The sequence below is a fragment of the Manacus candei genome, unplaced genomic scaffold (assembly GCF_025592945.1).
Source record: "Manacus candei isolate 608988 ecotype Guabito, Panama unplaced genomic scaffold, ASM2559294v1 h1tg000029l, whole genome shotgun sequence".
In the NCBI taxonomy this organism is placed as follows: Eukaryota; Metazoa; Chordata; class Aves; order Passeriformes; family Pipridae; genus Manacus; species Manacus candei.
In genome coordinates, this window is record NW_026138077.1 from 1,328,207 (window position 1) to 1,344,766 (window position 16,560).

The window sequence follows — 16,560 nt, forward strand, 5'->3', positions numbered from 1 at the left end:
CAGCCACAGCTTCTGCGGGCAAACTCGTGCCAGGGCCTCACCTCAGGGAAGGCCACCCTCGGGGAAGAACTTTTTCCTAATATCTAATCCAAACTGTCTTGTCAGTTTGGATCCATTCTCTCTTGCCCTGTCTTGAGCATGAGCAATTAACATTGAGAACACACGGTGTGGTTCAAACACAGTGGCATGCAAAAGTTCAGACTATTGGTACCAAGAACGCCGATCTTGAAACCAAACCTTTCAAGTCACTTCAGCACACAATTTATCCAAACACAGGGTCCTTTTTATTTTACTGCATAATAATATATCAAACCATTAAGAACTGGCATGAAGGCCACAAAAAATACTATTAAAATCTTTTACAGATTTTGCGTGTGTATTGAACATGCCATCTTAAGACAGTAATTCCAGCCTGAGATGTCTCAGGAGCGCTAAAGTTACCTATCCTATGATGTCCATTCTTTATATATGGTGTAGAATGGAGTGAGGGAATAGCAAATGTGGACTGAATGTGAAGAAAAGGCAATAGCAGTGAGCAGATAGGTTGTTATCAACATTTTTCATATCTCCACCGAAATGATTTACAAAAAAACCTCTGCTGGTTCCAGCACTTTGGAAACATCATGTTAGTGCACTTCAAATCCCTACTTGATGAGAAACGGTAGAAAGACATGAGGCATGAAAGCATCCTACACATTTTGAGCATCCTCAAAAGACCATCTGTTTTAATTTCCAAAAAAATTTAATGGCTGGCTAGCCCACAGAAATCAATAAAATCCTCTTTACTTGCAATATAAATTTAAAATCCAATATGAAGGTACTTCATTATATGAACATTTTATTATCTAGATTTTACAACCGAATAGAATGCATACATTTGGAAAGTAAACGGGGCAACTTATCTCAGTTATTTTATTGTCTTTCTCGATTGCCTGCATTTTCTGATGTATCATAAAAAACCCTACCATCATTCTGTTGTTTTCTACTGTTTCAAGGAAAACTGAACTTTATCTTTCTATTAGCACTCTAGGAAGAGCTGGTTCTTGGGCAAAACTTCTCTGAAGTCAGTGGAATATCATCTGGCCTATAGATGACATGCTGAAAGAAAGGGTCAAGGGAATATAAGAAAAAATATGTAATGACTCAAAAATGCACAAGGGAAAAGGGGATTGCAAAATGACAGATTAAAGGACATCCAACATCTGTGCCTGTATAGTCAAAACAGATTGTTTCCCTTCTCCCTTTCGATCAGTCGTGATCATTTATGCTTCCATTTTCTTTTAAAATCTGTTCTTGGTATTTGTGAAGCTGCTCCATGAAGCCAGGATTTGGACAAGCCGCAGGCCTCGCATTTTTCACCAAGGAAAAGGCTCTGGCAAAACTCAGTCTTTCCGAATTCATTAGAAAACCAATGACTACAGCTGCTGCACGGGAGACTCCTGCATTGCAGTGGACCAGTACCACGCCACCCTTCAAAGAAGAAATTAAACATAAGGTGGGATATTCGTTAGGCAGATAAAAACAAGTATGTAGAAACTTTACATAAAAATCTATTAAGACTTACTGAAAGCTCCTTGCTGAGCTCAAAGCAAATATTTATACACGTAAGTAAGTCCAAACACAGCCCAAAATTTTTCTAATCAAAGCCACTTTATAATTACCAAATACTTCAAATTTAATTCCTCACTTAAAACTAAAAAATATCCCTCTGTCCTCTTCCCCGAGTCCTTACAGGAGCCCCGTCATGTAAAAACCAAAATCACAGACTCCCAGGATACTAAGATATCCCATCTAATTGGGTGCCAATTTTAAAATGGATTTTATTTGCAATATGGAAAGGAACTTGACAGTATCTTGTTAAAGGTTAAAACCAGCAAGGCAGCAAACAGCTGGGCACAGAGGCAGATTTTGGAATATCTTGTAGTTCCAGTCACACCCTTCTTTAAAGAGACACTGCAAGTTTCGTTAAGAAGTAACGAGCACGAATTAATGCAAAGACAGCCAGACAGTCTAGTGTGGCTCAGGCAACGTTTGCAAGGCCCAGGCTTCATAACACTGTCATGTTTGTACATCAGATTACACCCTGGAAGAGGCTCCAAACTGTCTGCCAGATGCCACTGTGACACAAAAACACACCACCAAACCCACAGCACCTCCATATTCTGAATGAAGATACTGAAACACGACATGATTTGCTCAGATACTTGAGAACTAAGCATATCCATTCTAGATATAAACAGCCTGCTCTGTTGGCCCTTAACAGGCACAAATTATTTAAGGAGCATTTTAGCCAGTGACAGAAAGACCAGTGAGTGACAAAAAGCACCAGGGTTCCTTTCCAGGAACTCGATGGTTTATGTTACAGAATTGGGAGCTGCAAATTATCTGGCCTATTAATAAACACACAAGAGCAGAAAATGGTTCCTGCTCCAGAAATCTCCCAGTTTAAGTAAAAAGACAAAGCAGGAAATTGAGTATTATTATTCATGTTGGAGAAATGCCAAGCTGGGACTAGAAGAATGACTTGCACAACAAGATTATGGCAGAGCTAGGCACTGAGTCTAAGCTCCTGCATCCCAATGAATCACAATATCATCCTTTCTTGCAATGGAAATCACATTCCCTGTGCACTGCCTGCTGCAAATTGCACTCTTCATTCCCTTTCTCACAGTCACAGGGCCGTGATTCCTCATCACACAGACCATGGCAGAGTGGGAAGCAGACCTGTCCATGTATTTCAACTACCTGAGGGAGTGTCAGTGGTGACCTGTAAATCCAGAACAATGACATTAAAAATTATGCCACTGCTAATGAATCAATTGCTGAAGCTTATCTACTGTAAATGTGGAGCAGTTTTTACTGCTTTAATGGGAGTTATTTCAGACATAATGCACCATAATCAAGACCAGTATCTAGCAGTGGCACTAAGAGTAAATAATACACATGGGAAGTGACCTTTGCTTTTTTTCCCTTCGTACAGTTCATGCTTTGTTTTCCTCTTTCACATATAAGTTTGATTTGGGTTTTTTTAATAACTGTTCTGTTTTACATTGTCAAAAATTATTTAGTGATATCCATGGATCCTGAAAATTACTGAACATCAATGAACACGGGCAATAACATTAAACCAAATTTAACACTGAGAACTTTTATCTCTCCTTTTTAAACCCACTTGTTTACAATTCATACAAAGATTAATTTGACATGTCATTCTTGACTAGTTTTGTATTAGCTATGAATATGAAATAAAGTGAGAAACAGACTGCAGATAGGAAATTCATCTCTGTTTACCAGGAACTCCTTGCTCTGACTCTGGTAACCTTTGCCTACCAAGAAATGGTCTGTGGTCTTGCAAAACAACTTTTAAAGATTCAAGACCAAGTTGGTTTTTTTTTAATTTTTTATAGAAAGGGAAATGAAATCACCTTTCACGGACAGAAAAAGTGATTATACAATGGCTATGTACAGTGGGCAAAAGAAATTAAAAAGAAGCATAAAACTTTAAGCTAATGGAGTTAGTTATGGATCCATTCTACTTTGGAGTGGAACCAAGTATTTTTCGTCAGGAAAGACAGAAGGAGCAATAAGGAGAGATGTTCATGAATAAACAGAGATTTCCTCCTTGGAAACAAAAGATCTTAGAGGTTTTATTATTCAATATTAAACAGAAATATAAAAGAGCAGTAGCACATGTGTCACCTAACATGTCATGGAAAACCTGCCTGCCAATTTGGAGCTTAGAAGAAAAGGTGAGCTCTGATGGGTATCAGAATTTGTACCATGGTGTTGACAGACTCGAGCCATTAGAGTTTCAGAAAAGTTGATCCAGTTCCGAGTAGCAGCTGGCAATGACTTGAGGAACAGTGCAGGCTTCCCTTGCATCCTCAAACTGGAGTGCTCTCCTGCTCTCTCATTGAGTTAATCACGCTCTAACAATAATTTCTCATATATCACACTCTCTCACCAGTGAACTTCTCTCCTTCCCTCACATTAGGAGATGAAGCACTCGTGTATCTGTGATTGCTTGAACAGAAGAGCACTTCACAACACAGTTTATCATAAGCCCTTTTAACCCTATTTTGACAAAGCAAATAAAGTGATTCAAGCCACCCAGAGATCTGTCTCTGCATACCACTATCACATGCTTTGTCAACTGATCCTGGAGAACAACTATTCCACCAATTACCTGCTCTTTCACCCACCTCTCCCATTAGAAAACTGTTAATATCGCTGTAAAAGTTTTCCTGAAAACTTCTTAGCTTACAAAATAGTAACCAGGACATAAACACCAGAGGCAGAAAGCAAAACTGTGCAGTTATGAATGGCAACTCTCATTTAGAAATTAAGTGGAAACCGTAACTAGATACCTTGAAAAGGTCATTAAGTGACAATGTGTATCACATAGCTCGTAAATGATAAATGAGAGAAGGAAAGAACACTGCAACACAAAGAAAGCTGGGGCAAGATTATCTTCTTTTATCCCAACCTACATGAATAATCAATTTGGTAGATATGGTGGAATAACATGCAATAAGGTTTGGTTGTCAAGTCATGGTTTTCCCACCAAAGCAGTGGTTGTTGTAAATTACACAATAAGCCTGATTTTAACAGCTGTGAGTCAGGGCTGCTCCTGGTTACAGACAACTCTGCCAAGCAACCCCAGAAAGAGTCCCTTCAGCCCATTTCCCATGTCACATCTTCTTCAGGATTTTGGGAGCAGTTAAATTACTTGTTGGCTCCAAGACTACTAACACATGCTCTGACATCCTTGGTACATATGTGGATTCCTAGCTCAGCGTGTGGCATCTTCTTTGAGAACCTGGTCTAGTGGGAGGTGTCACTGCCTGTAGCAGGGGGTTGGAATTACACGATCTCTAAGGTCACTTCCACCACAAATTATTCTATGATTCTATGATGAAAAGTTCAAGGATGGTGACCAGCTGATGCCAAACCACACAGATCTGTAAAAGCCCCGTTAGGCTTGCTTCTAATCCAAAACAACATCCCTGACAGATAAGTAAGTTTTCTCCTTTTCCCTCTGCCAGGGGTAGTGACTTAGGATGGGATTTCTTTATCTAAAGTAAGCCACTGCTCCATCTGTATTAAAGAAGCATTTCTCTAAAACTCAAGACAGACATTCTGAAAAAAACATTGCTGGAGGGAATGGAGATTAACAGCAGGGTCACGTTTCTAGGAATGCTTAGAAATTGCCTGGATTCTCTATTTAAAATTCTAAAAGGCAATGGCAAAGCTATTCATTTGGTAGCATATTTTCTTTTGACAAAAGAAGTTGCTTTAGTTCTTAAAATAGTGTAATAAATAATGTAAACAAGATAACTACTAACATCAATTATTGATATACCATACCTGGATCTTGGCTTTCTCAATAAACTCAAAACATTCAGGGAAGTAGGAGGTAATATCAGTTTCTGGGAGGTCCAGAATAGAAATGGTCTTGTATATAAAATCATCGAGGAAGGCATTTTGGACTCCATATGCCACATTTAGAATGTGAGTAACCTAAATAAAAAAAAAAAAAAAAAGGAAAAAAATGAAAAAAGCATTTTCTGAAGACAGCAAGTAAAATGAGCAGTGGCAAGGGTTAATTATTCTTTAGGAATACACAAACTGTATCTTACACAGCTGGAATGTTCAGTTTTACATACATATGCTGTCTGTGGTGTGATTTTCTCCAAGCAAAGTTTCAACGTGTGCTAAAACATACTGTGAGAAATTTCAGGGTTTTTCTGAGAGGAAATGAAAAATCAGTGCTCAAACAAACACAGGCTAAAATACGGATTTTCAACAGAAAAGGGAGCTGTCAGCACGTAGATGGCAAATAAAAGAGGAAGCAACAGGAACAAGAGCACAGGCCACCCAACAATTCCCCAAATTTCAAGCCTACCCTAACCCATCAGTTTAATGTTCCTTCTGGTGAGTTACTAGAACCATTTACTGGAGCAGAAGGATTTCAGAGTAAACCATACCTGCCCTTGGCAGGCGAGACCACCTCTGGCCTCCTGCCATCTCTGCTTTGTCCAGGCTACAGCCACTTGGTGGGTTTTTAAACTTACAGTGAAGTGACATTTAGATAGCACCAGATCCCAGCCTGGTGCACTCCCTGTCCTGCAGGAGCACCACTGTCCGAAGGCCTTATCACCCCATTACTGTGACAGAGAAGAGTAAAGAGACCAAAGTTTGGGACAGATTTTGAGCTTTGTTTTTCCAGTTTCATCAGTACCCGTAAGGCAAGGAGGGATGGTGCTGCTTAGTGTCTGAAATGTAAACACACATAGCAATGCAGGAATCTGTTCCATTAACAGCCCTAAACAATCATCACTTCTGCAGCAAAGCAAGACTCTTTTCAGTGGTGCCCAGCACCACAAGGAGCAAGGGCCATAAACTAAATCACGAGAAGTTCCATCTCAACATGAGGAAGGACTTCTTTCCATTGTGGGCGGCAGAACAGGCTGCCCAGGGAGAGTGTGGAGTCTCCCTTTCTGGAGACATTCCAAACCCACCTGGACACGTTCCTGTGTCACCTGCTCTAGGTGGCCCTGCCTTGGCTGAGGGGTTGGACTGCACGATCTACAGAGGTCCCTTGCAAGATTCTGAGATTCTGGGAAAGCATTTCGACTTCCCGTGAAGCTCACAGGCACTCATCCATCTGCAAATGGAGCAGCCTTTTGAAAATGCGAATGGAATATAGTTTTGCTCAGAGCTGCTAAGAGAATACTTCAGAATTTTTAATTTAAGAGACACCCACGGCGCGCACGGCGCGGGATGCGCGTTTGCACGCCCGCGCCAAGTTACCTTGTGCTTCCTCATCGTCTCCAGGTCGTGAGCAGCATCCTGCGACCCTGCGGAGAAAGGAAGGACATCCCGCCGGTTGCTGCGCTGGAAGGAAGGGCAATCCCGCCCGGCCGGCGGCGCCGGGCCCGCGGCCCTCAGCCCCACTCACCCAGCAGCAGCCAGGGCTTCACCACCCCGACCTGCAGGTCGGCGCTCAGGTCCGGCACGAAGCCGCCGCCCGGCGCCGCCTCCCCCTCCTCCTCCTCCACCTGCAGGCAGGCGCCGCGCCACGTCTCGATGATCCTGCGGCCGGTCAGCGTCGTGACGCGGGTGCGCTGCCTCCGCAGGTTGGCCCTGGAGAAGCTGCGGATCTCCTGGGCGAGGGAGTGCATGGCCCGACCGCCGGCTCCGCTCCGCGCCGCCCGCCCGCACCGCCCGCCCCGCGCAGCCGACGCGCCCGCCGGGGCGGGACCGGGGCGGGCAGGGACACCTCGGACCGCCCCGTCCCGTCCCAATTAAAGCAGCCTGCGAGCTCAGAACGCCAGTGCTCAGTGTCAGCAAGCCATGCTGTCTCTGACTGAGACCTGCTTCTTGGGAAGCGTGGGAAAACACTGTAAGGAGTGATGCCTTAAGCCCCTAATGTTTTTTTTATTTTTCTAGTATTTGTAAGACTTGTAAGTTTTATAAGTAGATTTTAAAAGCAGCAACCCCCCCCCACTTTTGTCCCTTGTCCCTTTCCCTTGCTCTCTAGCACCCTTGTTTACACATTCCTTAACCCTCTTACCCCATTCTATGCTCCCTATATCACTCATACCCCTGAATACAGCAGAGATGTTTAGTCTTTTGTCAAGGCAAGGCCTAGATTGTTGGCAGAACAGCATATCAGGGCCTAAACCACAGAACACGGTCAAAAACTGGGTAAATATGTACCCTTTGTGTTGTGATGAAGATGAAGATGGGATGAACAGGGGGCCCAAAAAGCCCCCAGACCCATTTCTCAGAGGGCGGACCCGGGGCGGTCCAGAGTAAAGGCCACAGGGTGGACACATCTGGGATTGGATGGATGGTATTATAAAATGAAACATCTCAGGCACGGCCTGCGCACGTCCTGTAACATCTTAGCCTTGGCAAATAAACCCTTTCTTATCTCACCCCTAATTAACTGCTCCGGAGATTTTTTCAGCACCAAAATACCATGGCAACAGGAGCTAAACGGAAAATATTAGAATGAAATAGTTTGGGTATTTCTCCCCCGGAGTATTGGACTAGAGTATTCTCTATAGCATACTATTTGTAGTGCTACACAGCTGGTACACAGTATTAGAATCATAGAATGGCCTGGGTTGGAAGTGACCTTGCAGATCACCCAATTCCAACCCCCTGCCATGGGCAGGGACACCTTCCACTAGACCAGATTGCTCAAAGCCCCATCCAACCTGGCCTTGAGCATTGCCAGGGATGGGGCATCCACAGCTTCTCTGGACAGCCTGTGGCAGTGCCTCACCACCCCCACTGTAAAGAATTTCTTCCGTATATCTAATCTAAATTTCCCCTCCTTCAGTTTGAACCCACAACCTCCTGTCCTGTCACTACAGTTCCTGAGGAAGAATCCCTCTCTGGCTTCCTTTTAGGTCCCTTTAGATACTGGAAGACTACATTGTATAAAGTCTGTATGTGCGTTTGAATCTGTATGTGAGTCTACAGAGATCACCATGCAGATGGAGCTGTGGAAAGCCAAAGGAAAGATCTTCAGAAGCACACTGGGTTTAAACTAATTTGTTTAATTTATTTTCCTCCTGGCTCCAGTGTTCAACAGCTTTAACTCCTCAGACATTCAAAGTTATTTTGGAAGTGTTTGTCATACAGAAAGTGGAAATGCTGCCTGAACAAGAGGGTTGTTATTTCAAGGGAGGAAGAAGGTGATGGAAGGGACAAATTGTGGGAACAAAGGAAAGTACAAGTTCGTTATCACATGAATTCAGTCTCACCCTGAGTGGTTTTCCTCTGAGCACGAATCCACCCTATGACAAAGAGTTTGCTTTTCCCAATTTGTCCTCCCCTTGCTGCAGGAGGAAATTACAGCAACACAACACAGGGTCTTGTGCATCTTCATTGGTTTTGGTACATAACAGCAATTTAAAGGCTTTGCTTTTCCTAATTTTGTCAGCAGATGAGATGGAGAGTGTAAGAATGATTGATTTCAGTGATCCCTTGATTATTTTTTTAAGTGGTCAGAGCTGTCTGAACGCTCACTCTGGCGAGTGCTCACTGGTGTTAGAGGAAATTTCCCGTGTTTTGGGAATTCCCTCTAGATCAGTGTACTGAGGGTATTTAGGAAATGCTGGAGCTGAGATTTGCCAGGGTCCCGTGGTTAGCCAGTAGCCAAGGGCTGAGGGCTGCTCCAAAGGTATCCTGTGGGTTCCTGTGCCATTGTCCTGCTGCCACAATGCAAGGAATGAGAGAACAACCAGTCAGGAGAAATAAACTTTGCAGAGACTTGCAATGCTTTGCTTGATGTGTAAGGACAGAGGGTGCATTTGAGTCTGTCCAAGCACCAATGAAATGCAGAACCCGAGTTCATACCTTGAAAGGGTAAAGTAATTCTTGTGTTTGGAAAAGGTATTTTGTTAAGGTGTTAAAAAAATTCAAACTGGTCTTTTCAAAGGGGTTTAGGCATCAAGATGGTACTAAGTGCATCAACAAATATTTGCATTGATTATTTTAGTTATTTGCTATATATTTTTGAAATAGTGTTTACAAATCGTTCTGAATGTTTTTAATTCACTGGAGTCTTTCTTAATTATTTAGCATTTTGGTGTTCAGACTGTAAAGTATGTGAACAGTCACAACATTACTGCAGTCAGTTTGGCAGATGTATGAATAAACTTGCTTATGGAAGAGTCACACCCCACTTGCATTTCAACCTGAGGGTGTTACAGTGAGTGAGAACAAGCTGGAACACTTGTAGAAACAGCAAATTTCAAGCAAACCATGAGAGAGAAGAATTTTCCTGCTAAATATGGTTTTTATGGTCAATGCAGTGCTTAAGAGCCAGGACATATAGCATGTTGCTCTCTACTTTTTTTTTTAATATTAACTTAAAATGGCTCAGATTTTGAACAGCCCATCTTTTAGTTACTGGAGATGCTTCACTGTCTCCTAATGAACACACTCCTGGAGCTGAAAACGTTGCTTCACATAAGTATTTATATATTCTGAAACTCAGCCACCAATGCTTTTTCTTCCCAGCACTGAAAGACAGGAACCACAATTGACTTGAAATGGGTTAGTTAAAGTGACCTGATACAATTTTGGCTGTTTACTCAGCTGTGACTCCCAGCAAGAAGTAAGCATGGACTCTGGACTGAGGGATGTTCCACTAATACATTTGAAAAGGTGCATTTGACAACACAAACAGAGATGAAAATCAACACGTAAATTACTGGGTATGTTTTATTTTGTGGACTTTTGTTTAACTATTTTGCAGATATAACTAGTAAATCCTTGTATGTGCATAGATTAGCATTAGGAATAAGTGGCAAAGTCCATGCTGTCACTATGAATTTGGATGCTGAGCAGGATAAATGCACATTTTCCTACTACTACTGTGTTTTCCTATTTTTTTTTTTTTAATTATCAAAGATTGAGGAAACTGCAGTAAACTCCAAACAGTGAGTTTTGTGGTTCTGGTGCAGCCACACTTGTTATTTTCCCTGAGTGTGTGTGTACATAAATATGTATTAAAATGGTACTAAAAGATCTTAAGAGGGGTCTTGGCTTGTGTGGTTTCCCCTGGGTGGGAAGGAACATCAGGTGCAGCCTGATGTTGGGACCCTGGATCATGGGAATCAGTGAATGACCTCAGCTACAAAACACCATTCTGGGTGCCTTTAGTCTGCTCTGGTCTCCTCTGAAATCCCTGCTGTAAAAGCAGCTACTGAAACATGGTTTATAAATTCACTTAAAGTATTCTAAATCCAGTGCTGATGTGAGACTGCCCCTCCAAGGAAAGATTTATTAAACAAACGAAATCTTAAATGAGAAAACTGCAGACAAGAGATATATTTTGTCATACTTGCATGACAGAACCTGTGGGAACGATGGAAACACTGAATCTTTTGCTCTTCCACCCTCTGTGTTGGAGGGATGGACAGGCTTTAATCCTGCAGTTTTCTGAAGGAATGTGTCTTGGAAGAGAGAGCACTGAGTTGCCAGACTTGATTCTACGTCTTGAAGAGGAACCCCAGGTCTTGCAGTGGGTGGCTAGAATGAGTTTTAGTAGTGTTGCTAAATGGAATATAGCTATTTTAGAAGGGCTACTGTTACCTTCGATCAGCCCTGCGCTGCAATTGCCCGTCCCTCCTCCCCAAAATTGACACAAATGAAGATTCCTTCCAGGGAAAAGGTGCCACCACTAAAAGCTCTGGCTGCCCACGGAGTGCCCAGGCTGTGCCACCAACAGCACCTGAAAGCCAAAGGTTCCAGACTTTCTGTCCTGGAGCACAGGACTGCTGTTTCCTAATTTCAGCCCTGTGCTGCAATAGCCGGTCCCAGCTCCCCAAACCTGATACAAATGAGGATTCCTCCCAGACCAAAGGTGCCACCACAGAAAGCTCTTGCTGCCCACTGGCCAGTTATCTGTCTGTCCCAGTGGGACGATTAGTGGTTTTTGTAATATCCTTATTTGTTTGGCTTGCTTTTGCAACACCCAGTGAACTTTCATTCCCTGACAGCTTTTATACCTTAATAGAGTTATTATATTGTTAACTCTTAATAGAAAACCGTTTGTAAATCCAACAATGCCCTTTTTTTGGTCCTCTGTTTATATTTTATTTTTTGCAATTGACTCTGCCATTGTCTGGTTTTGCTGCTGGGCCTGGAGGCAGGAGTTCAGGGATGGGAATACAGCAGCAGCCAGGCTGTGTCTGCAGAGGGCCTGGGGCTGTCAGTCTTAACCTGCACCTGGAAACACATTTGGAACACTAGGAGCTGGAACTGGAGTGCCTGTTCTGCAAGGAGCAGGAGTAATTCAGTCTTGCCAGGGTTTCCTAAGTGGATCTGCTTTCCCCATTTGAACTGTTTTTTTTACATTGCTTCTTTAATCCATGTCAATATATATTTGCCTGGCTTTTGCTGTTGTGCCCCAGGAGGTGATGGATTTATCCTTCTTCCTTCCCTTACACACTAATCTAAACTGGGGATGCATCAATTTAGTGTCCTCACTTTCTAGCATCTGATCTCTCTAGGGCTGTGCTGCCTCTTCTGTGCAGATGGAGATGGTTGCAGATGGAGATAGTTGCAGATGGATGGGGAGTTAGTTGTGGTCTCCTCCTTGGTGGAAGCTGGCCAAAACTGGGCTGCCTTGGAAATTGAGGCAGCCAATTTTAAACTTGGTTCTGCCTTCAGCCATACTTTGAGATGTACCTGTCCTGACAGGTCTTCCATAACCCGACAGATACCTTTCTCATCTCGTAGCACAGGGTGCTTTCCTGTGGAATGTCCTACATCTATCCCCGGGGGAGTGCTCCTTGGCATGGGATGGAGAACCTCAGGGAAGGGAGGATGCATTGTGGCCCACAGCTGATGGCTGAGGCTCCTAGAGGAGGGCAATACCCTTGATCTGGAGGGGGGTTTGTGTTGCGGAGCCTGCAGAAGGAATCTCAGCAGGAAAGCAGAGCCTGGGCCTTGTCAATAAGCCAGTCTGTATTTCCTCACAGAGAAGGTGGCTTGCATGCTTTTGCCACTGGCTGTCTCTTGCTTTTCCATTATTAATTTGATTTAAGACACTGATATGATACTGTCTCGAGGCAACTTGGTGTCGTTATTTTCCGGCTTCCCCAGTGTAAGTGGGTAGTAGCTCTTGCTTTATGCCATTCCTGTTATTCTTTCTGGGTGTAGGATGTTAATGTAATTCCAGTAACAACATTGTAAAGCTGTCATCTAAGAAACATGTAAATCTAATAATCTCCCTGTTAATTTATGTTGAGTTTTCTCCCGTCGGGAAATCTTTCTTGTGATAAGGAATGTCAATGAGATTATATAAAATGCCCCCTTTTTTTTAAGAGGTTTTTATTTTGTTTAAAAGGTGTAGATTTGCTTTTTGCAGTGAATAGCTGGAAAACATTTTTGTTTTATCTGCAGTGTGGGTTTGGTCTGGAAGATGCTAAAGTCACATACAGTTAAAAATTTCAGCTCAAAGAAGAAGAGATGAGTAAGGGAAGGCTGCAAGTGTTCTGCTTGCCTAGGCTGGTGGCATGTATGCAGGTATTTTGAAAAGAGATTAATGTAATTTAGAAATTAATCATGGGCTGTAATTATCCCTTGATTGCGATATTTTTTCTTTTTGCTTTCTGTGAAATCTTGGATTTGTAAATTCAGGATGGTTTCAGCACGAACAAAAACGCAGGGTGAGGTTGTAACCTCATGACTGGATTGACTGCAGCAGAACTGCTCAAGGTGACATGTTCCCGAGTTTCTACAGTATGTCCTGTTTGGGCTGGAGGGTGCTCCGTTCCAAAAACAAGGGCTAATTTGTAATGAATAATTTATTAACAAACTTCATCTTTCTTTCCTGTTCTGCTCTCAAAATAGCGAGCAAATAGACAACATTTATTTGGGTATCAGAAATGGTTTTTTTTGATTTGTGACTGGTATCAGTGTAGAGCTATGAAGTATTTGGGGTGTTTGTGCAGTGGTTTGTACGTGGCTTGTGTACACGTGCTGGGGGTCCTAGTGCTTACACTGGTGGGGAACTGTGAAAATTCATCTCTGTAAATACGTGGTGGGCTTAGATTGGAAACACTTGGTAGCAGGATCCCACAAACATTGTCTTCAGGCCAACTTGAACACACAAGTGTCCCTGCCTTGCTGGAGCTGTGCTTGTATTGAATTATTTGCTTTGGATAACTTTTGCTTTAAGACCTGTGACAGCAGGTTTCCCTTAAGGCCTTGCCTCTTGCAGTTTGAGAATCTCCACTTAAAAGCAAAAAAACTTCCAACCAACAAACTCCAAAGCTCACAGCAAGCCCTTAACACGGTCAGTGAGGCATAAACTTAAACTGTAAAATCCATAAATCCAAGGACAACAGTAATTTTCTGCAGGCTTTCTGCCTTCTCAATTTGACGCCCAAATTCTTAAGTGCCAAGAGTCAGTGGTGTCCGTGATGGTTTTGATCCTCAGGAGAAGTGACTGAGGTTTTTTCCTTGGAGCTGGTCACCGCAGTCAGATTTGTGTGCTAAATGCAGGCACTCGGGCAACAGGCAGCACCACTTGGTGGGTGATGGATTGCCACGAACGCGGCTGTGGTGGGTTGACTCCAGGTGGCAGCAAAGCCTCACCTACTGGGATGAGAGAGGGAGAGGAAAGCGAAAAAGCAAGGAAAAAACTGCAATTCTAGGCTGGGATAGCAACAGTTTAACCAGTGAAGAGTAAAAAAGAAAAATAGTGATGCAAAAGCAGTTACTCGTCACCAGCCTGGCTGTAGTAGCTGTAACATCCTCGTGTTACCAGCATTCTCTTGGTTACTAACTCCATCCCAGCCAAACCCAGTACAGCAAGTTATGGGTTGGAACAGCCAGCTGCATGCTGCAACAAGCATGATAAAATAATTACATACCCAGGAAGACACTGCAAGGGGTGAGAGTTCACTTGGAAATGGCTGGCTGGTTTAGCTGTAAGCAGGCCTAAGAGGCAAGGTCTAAGCATCTAGTAAATGATGCTTGAGGATGAACTTTTGTGAGTTCATTGTGAAATCTGATGAAGGATTTTTTTCCAAGGGTTTCCTCCAAGCATAAATGGAGGAGGAAGTGTTGCACTGGCTCTGTGAACCAGAGAGGATCAATTGGCTTTGGCAGACTAAGTGTTAAAGCTGCGTCAGGTGACAGGGATCAAAAGTTCAACTCCTGTGCTGCTGCCACCATGGGGGCTGAGGGGGGTAAAGCTTTGTGTATGTACAAGGGGGTCGGTGAAAACAGTAGAACTACAAGAAGTTAAGATGGTCCTGCAAGGTCCCTGCCTCAGAAGAGAGGTGATGGGGCAAGGTACCTACTGAGCATGATCAACCAGGACCTACTCTGGATCCTCAGGTGGATCATGGGATGCAGTTGTTTCTCAGGAGTGGTCCCTGATGCTGTGAACCTCCTGTCTGAGCTCAGAGAGAGCCTGACCTGTGCCCTCTGCCCAGGCCATCAGGCTGTGTCTCTGTGTCTTGTTTGGGTGGTGACAGAAGGAGGGCAGACAGATAACACAGAGGGCTGCAGCAGGGCCCCCATGATTTTCCTGCTCGGGCCTTTTCTGCTCTGGCCTTGGAGCTGGTTTGCTCTATAAATCCAAACTGAGGGGCACATAAGAGGTCCAACAGATCTTCTTCGTACCATTTCTTCGTTCTGTGGTGTAGGGGATGGCAGCTGGGACTGGAGTGTGTGAATCCCAGCAGGGAATCCCTTGATGAACAAGACTTCCCAGAGCTGAGGGTGCTCCTGGTCTACAAAATGTAATGTAAAAATTAAAAAATCTTAAAAAAATATCTCCATCCAACCCCCTGCCATGGGCAGGGACACCTTCCACTAGCCCAGGTTGCTCCAAGCCCCGTCCAACCTGGCCTTGGACACTTCCAGGAATCCAGGGACAGCCACAGCTTCTCTGGGCAGCCACAGCTTCTCTGGGCAGCCTGTGCCAGGGCCTCCCCACCCTCCCAGGGAAGGATTCCTTCTTAATATCTAGCCAGTCTACCCTCTCTCAGTTTAAATATGTGGCTTTTTTCGGCAAGAGAGAACTCCCCTGGCTCTGTCAGCGCCTTTGGACTGTCTAATGTCAGGATCAGGAACTTGCACCAATTCCAGGGTCTCCAGTGACATTAAAGATGCTAAAGTTGGGATTAGCAGTTGGTATTGTGTCTATATAAGGCTAAATTGGAGTCTTAAACCTCCTTTGATGCTGCAATGTTTGCACAGCAGCTGAGAACTTGAGTAAAATTGTAGTTTTACTCTCAGCTTGGGGATTCATAGAATCCCAGAACAGTTTGGCTTGGAAGGTACCCTAAAATTCATCTAGTTCCTGCCCCCCTGCCATGAGCAGGGACACCTTGCACGAGAATTGGAAGAACTGGACTAATCCCTCTTTACCTTTTCCCCCATGGATTTTGAGCTAACGTGAAAATATCAGTTCGAGGTGAATCTTGCAGGCTTGCAGAACTAGGAACAGGCACTTCCAATGGGATGTATAACCCTTCAGCCTTTGTAAGATCCTATATTTTGAGCTCAGCCCTGTACAGCCCAATGCCAGCCACCAGGTTGGTCCATTGCAGCACCTGAAAGTCTTTGTGGTTCCATGTGTACCTCGAGACTTCTGAATCCCTCATTGAATTCCCCATTGCTGTTGTGCCAGACATGAGACAAAGCAGGGCCTTGAATAGCCTGTTTGGGTATTTCTTGGTTTAGCTGCTCATGACTGAAGTAATTACCTAAAATATATGCTGATTTAAGCCTTGGGCTCACCACCAGTGACTTTTTGTTTAATGTCTAAAACCTTGTGTGACCGCTCAGAGACTCTGAAATCCAGAGGTGAAAATAACAGCTTTGGTATTTAAGAATCCTTGAAGTTTGGGCTTGTGATTTTTCTGGTCAAGGATCTTAATGCCTGTGGGGGAATTACAAAAATTTTAAAACATTGTTTTCATTGGCAAGCCCCTTTAAATGGCAGCAAGAAACTCACAGGGGACAGGGTATGACACTATCGACTGTACTTGACAGCCAATGGCTTCAAAAGCA

At 43.6% G+C, this 16,560-nt stretch overlaps 1 protein-coding gene across 1 annotated transcript; it reads right to left on the bottom strand.

Moving 5' to 3' along the window:
* Positions 1–60: 60 nt before the first annotated feature.
* On the bottom strand, positions 61–7,231 carry DUSP19 (dual specificity phosphatase 19). The gene is made up of 4 exons (XM_051790997.1): positions 6,962–7,231; positions 6,814–6,860; positions 5,368–5,520; positions 61–1,470 (listed from the first exon to the last, which is right to left on the bottom strand). The coding sequence occupies exons 1-4, from the start codon at positions 7,182–7,184 to the stop codon at positions 1,249–1,251; spliced, it is 645 nt and encodes a 214-aa protein (XP_051646957.1). The 5' UTR covers positions 7,185–7,231; the 3' UTR covers positions 61–1,248.
* Between the last annotated feature and the right edge of the window lie 9,329 nt (positions 7,232–16,560).

Excerpts from the sequence above, each read along its gene's own strand:
- DUSP19 (XM_051790997.1), bottom strand. The coding sequence starts at position 7,184 with ATGCACTCCCTCGCCCAGGAGATCCGCAGCTTCTCCAGGGCCAACCTG. Across the intron at positions 6,861-6,961 it reads GAAGCCCTGGCTGCTGCTGG|GGTCGCAGGATGCTGCTCAC; the intron begins GTGAGTGGGGCT and ends CTTTCTCCGCAG. Across the intron at positions 1,471-5,367 it reads TTGAGAAAGCCAAGATCCAG|GGTGGCGTGGTACTGGTCCA; the intron begins GTATGGTATATC and ends TCTTCTTTGAAG.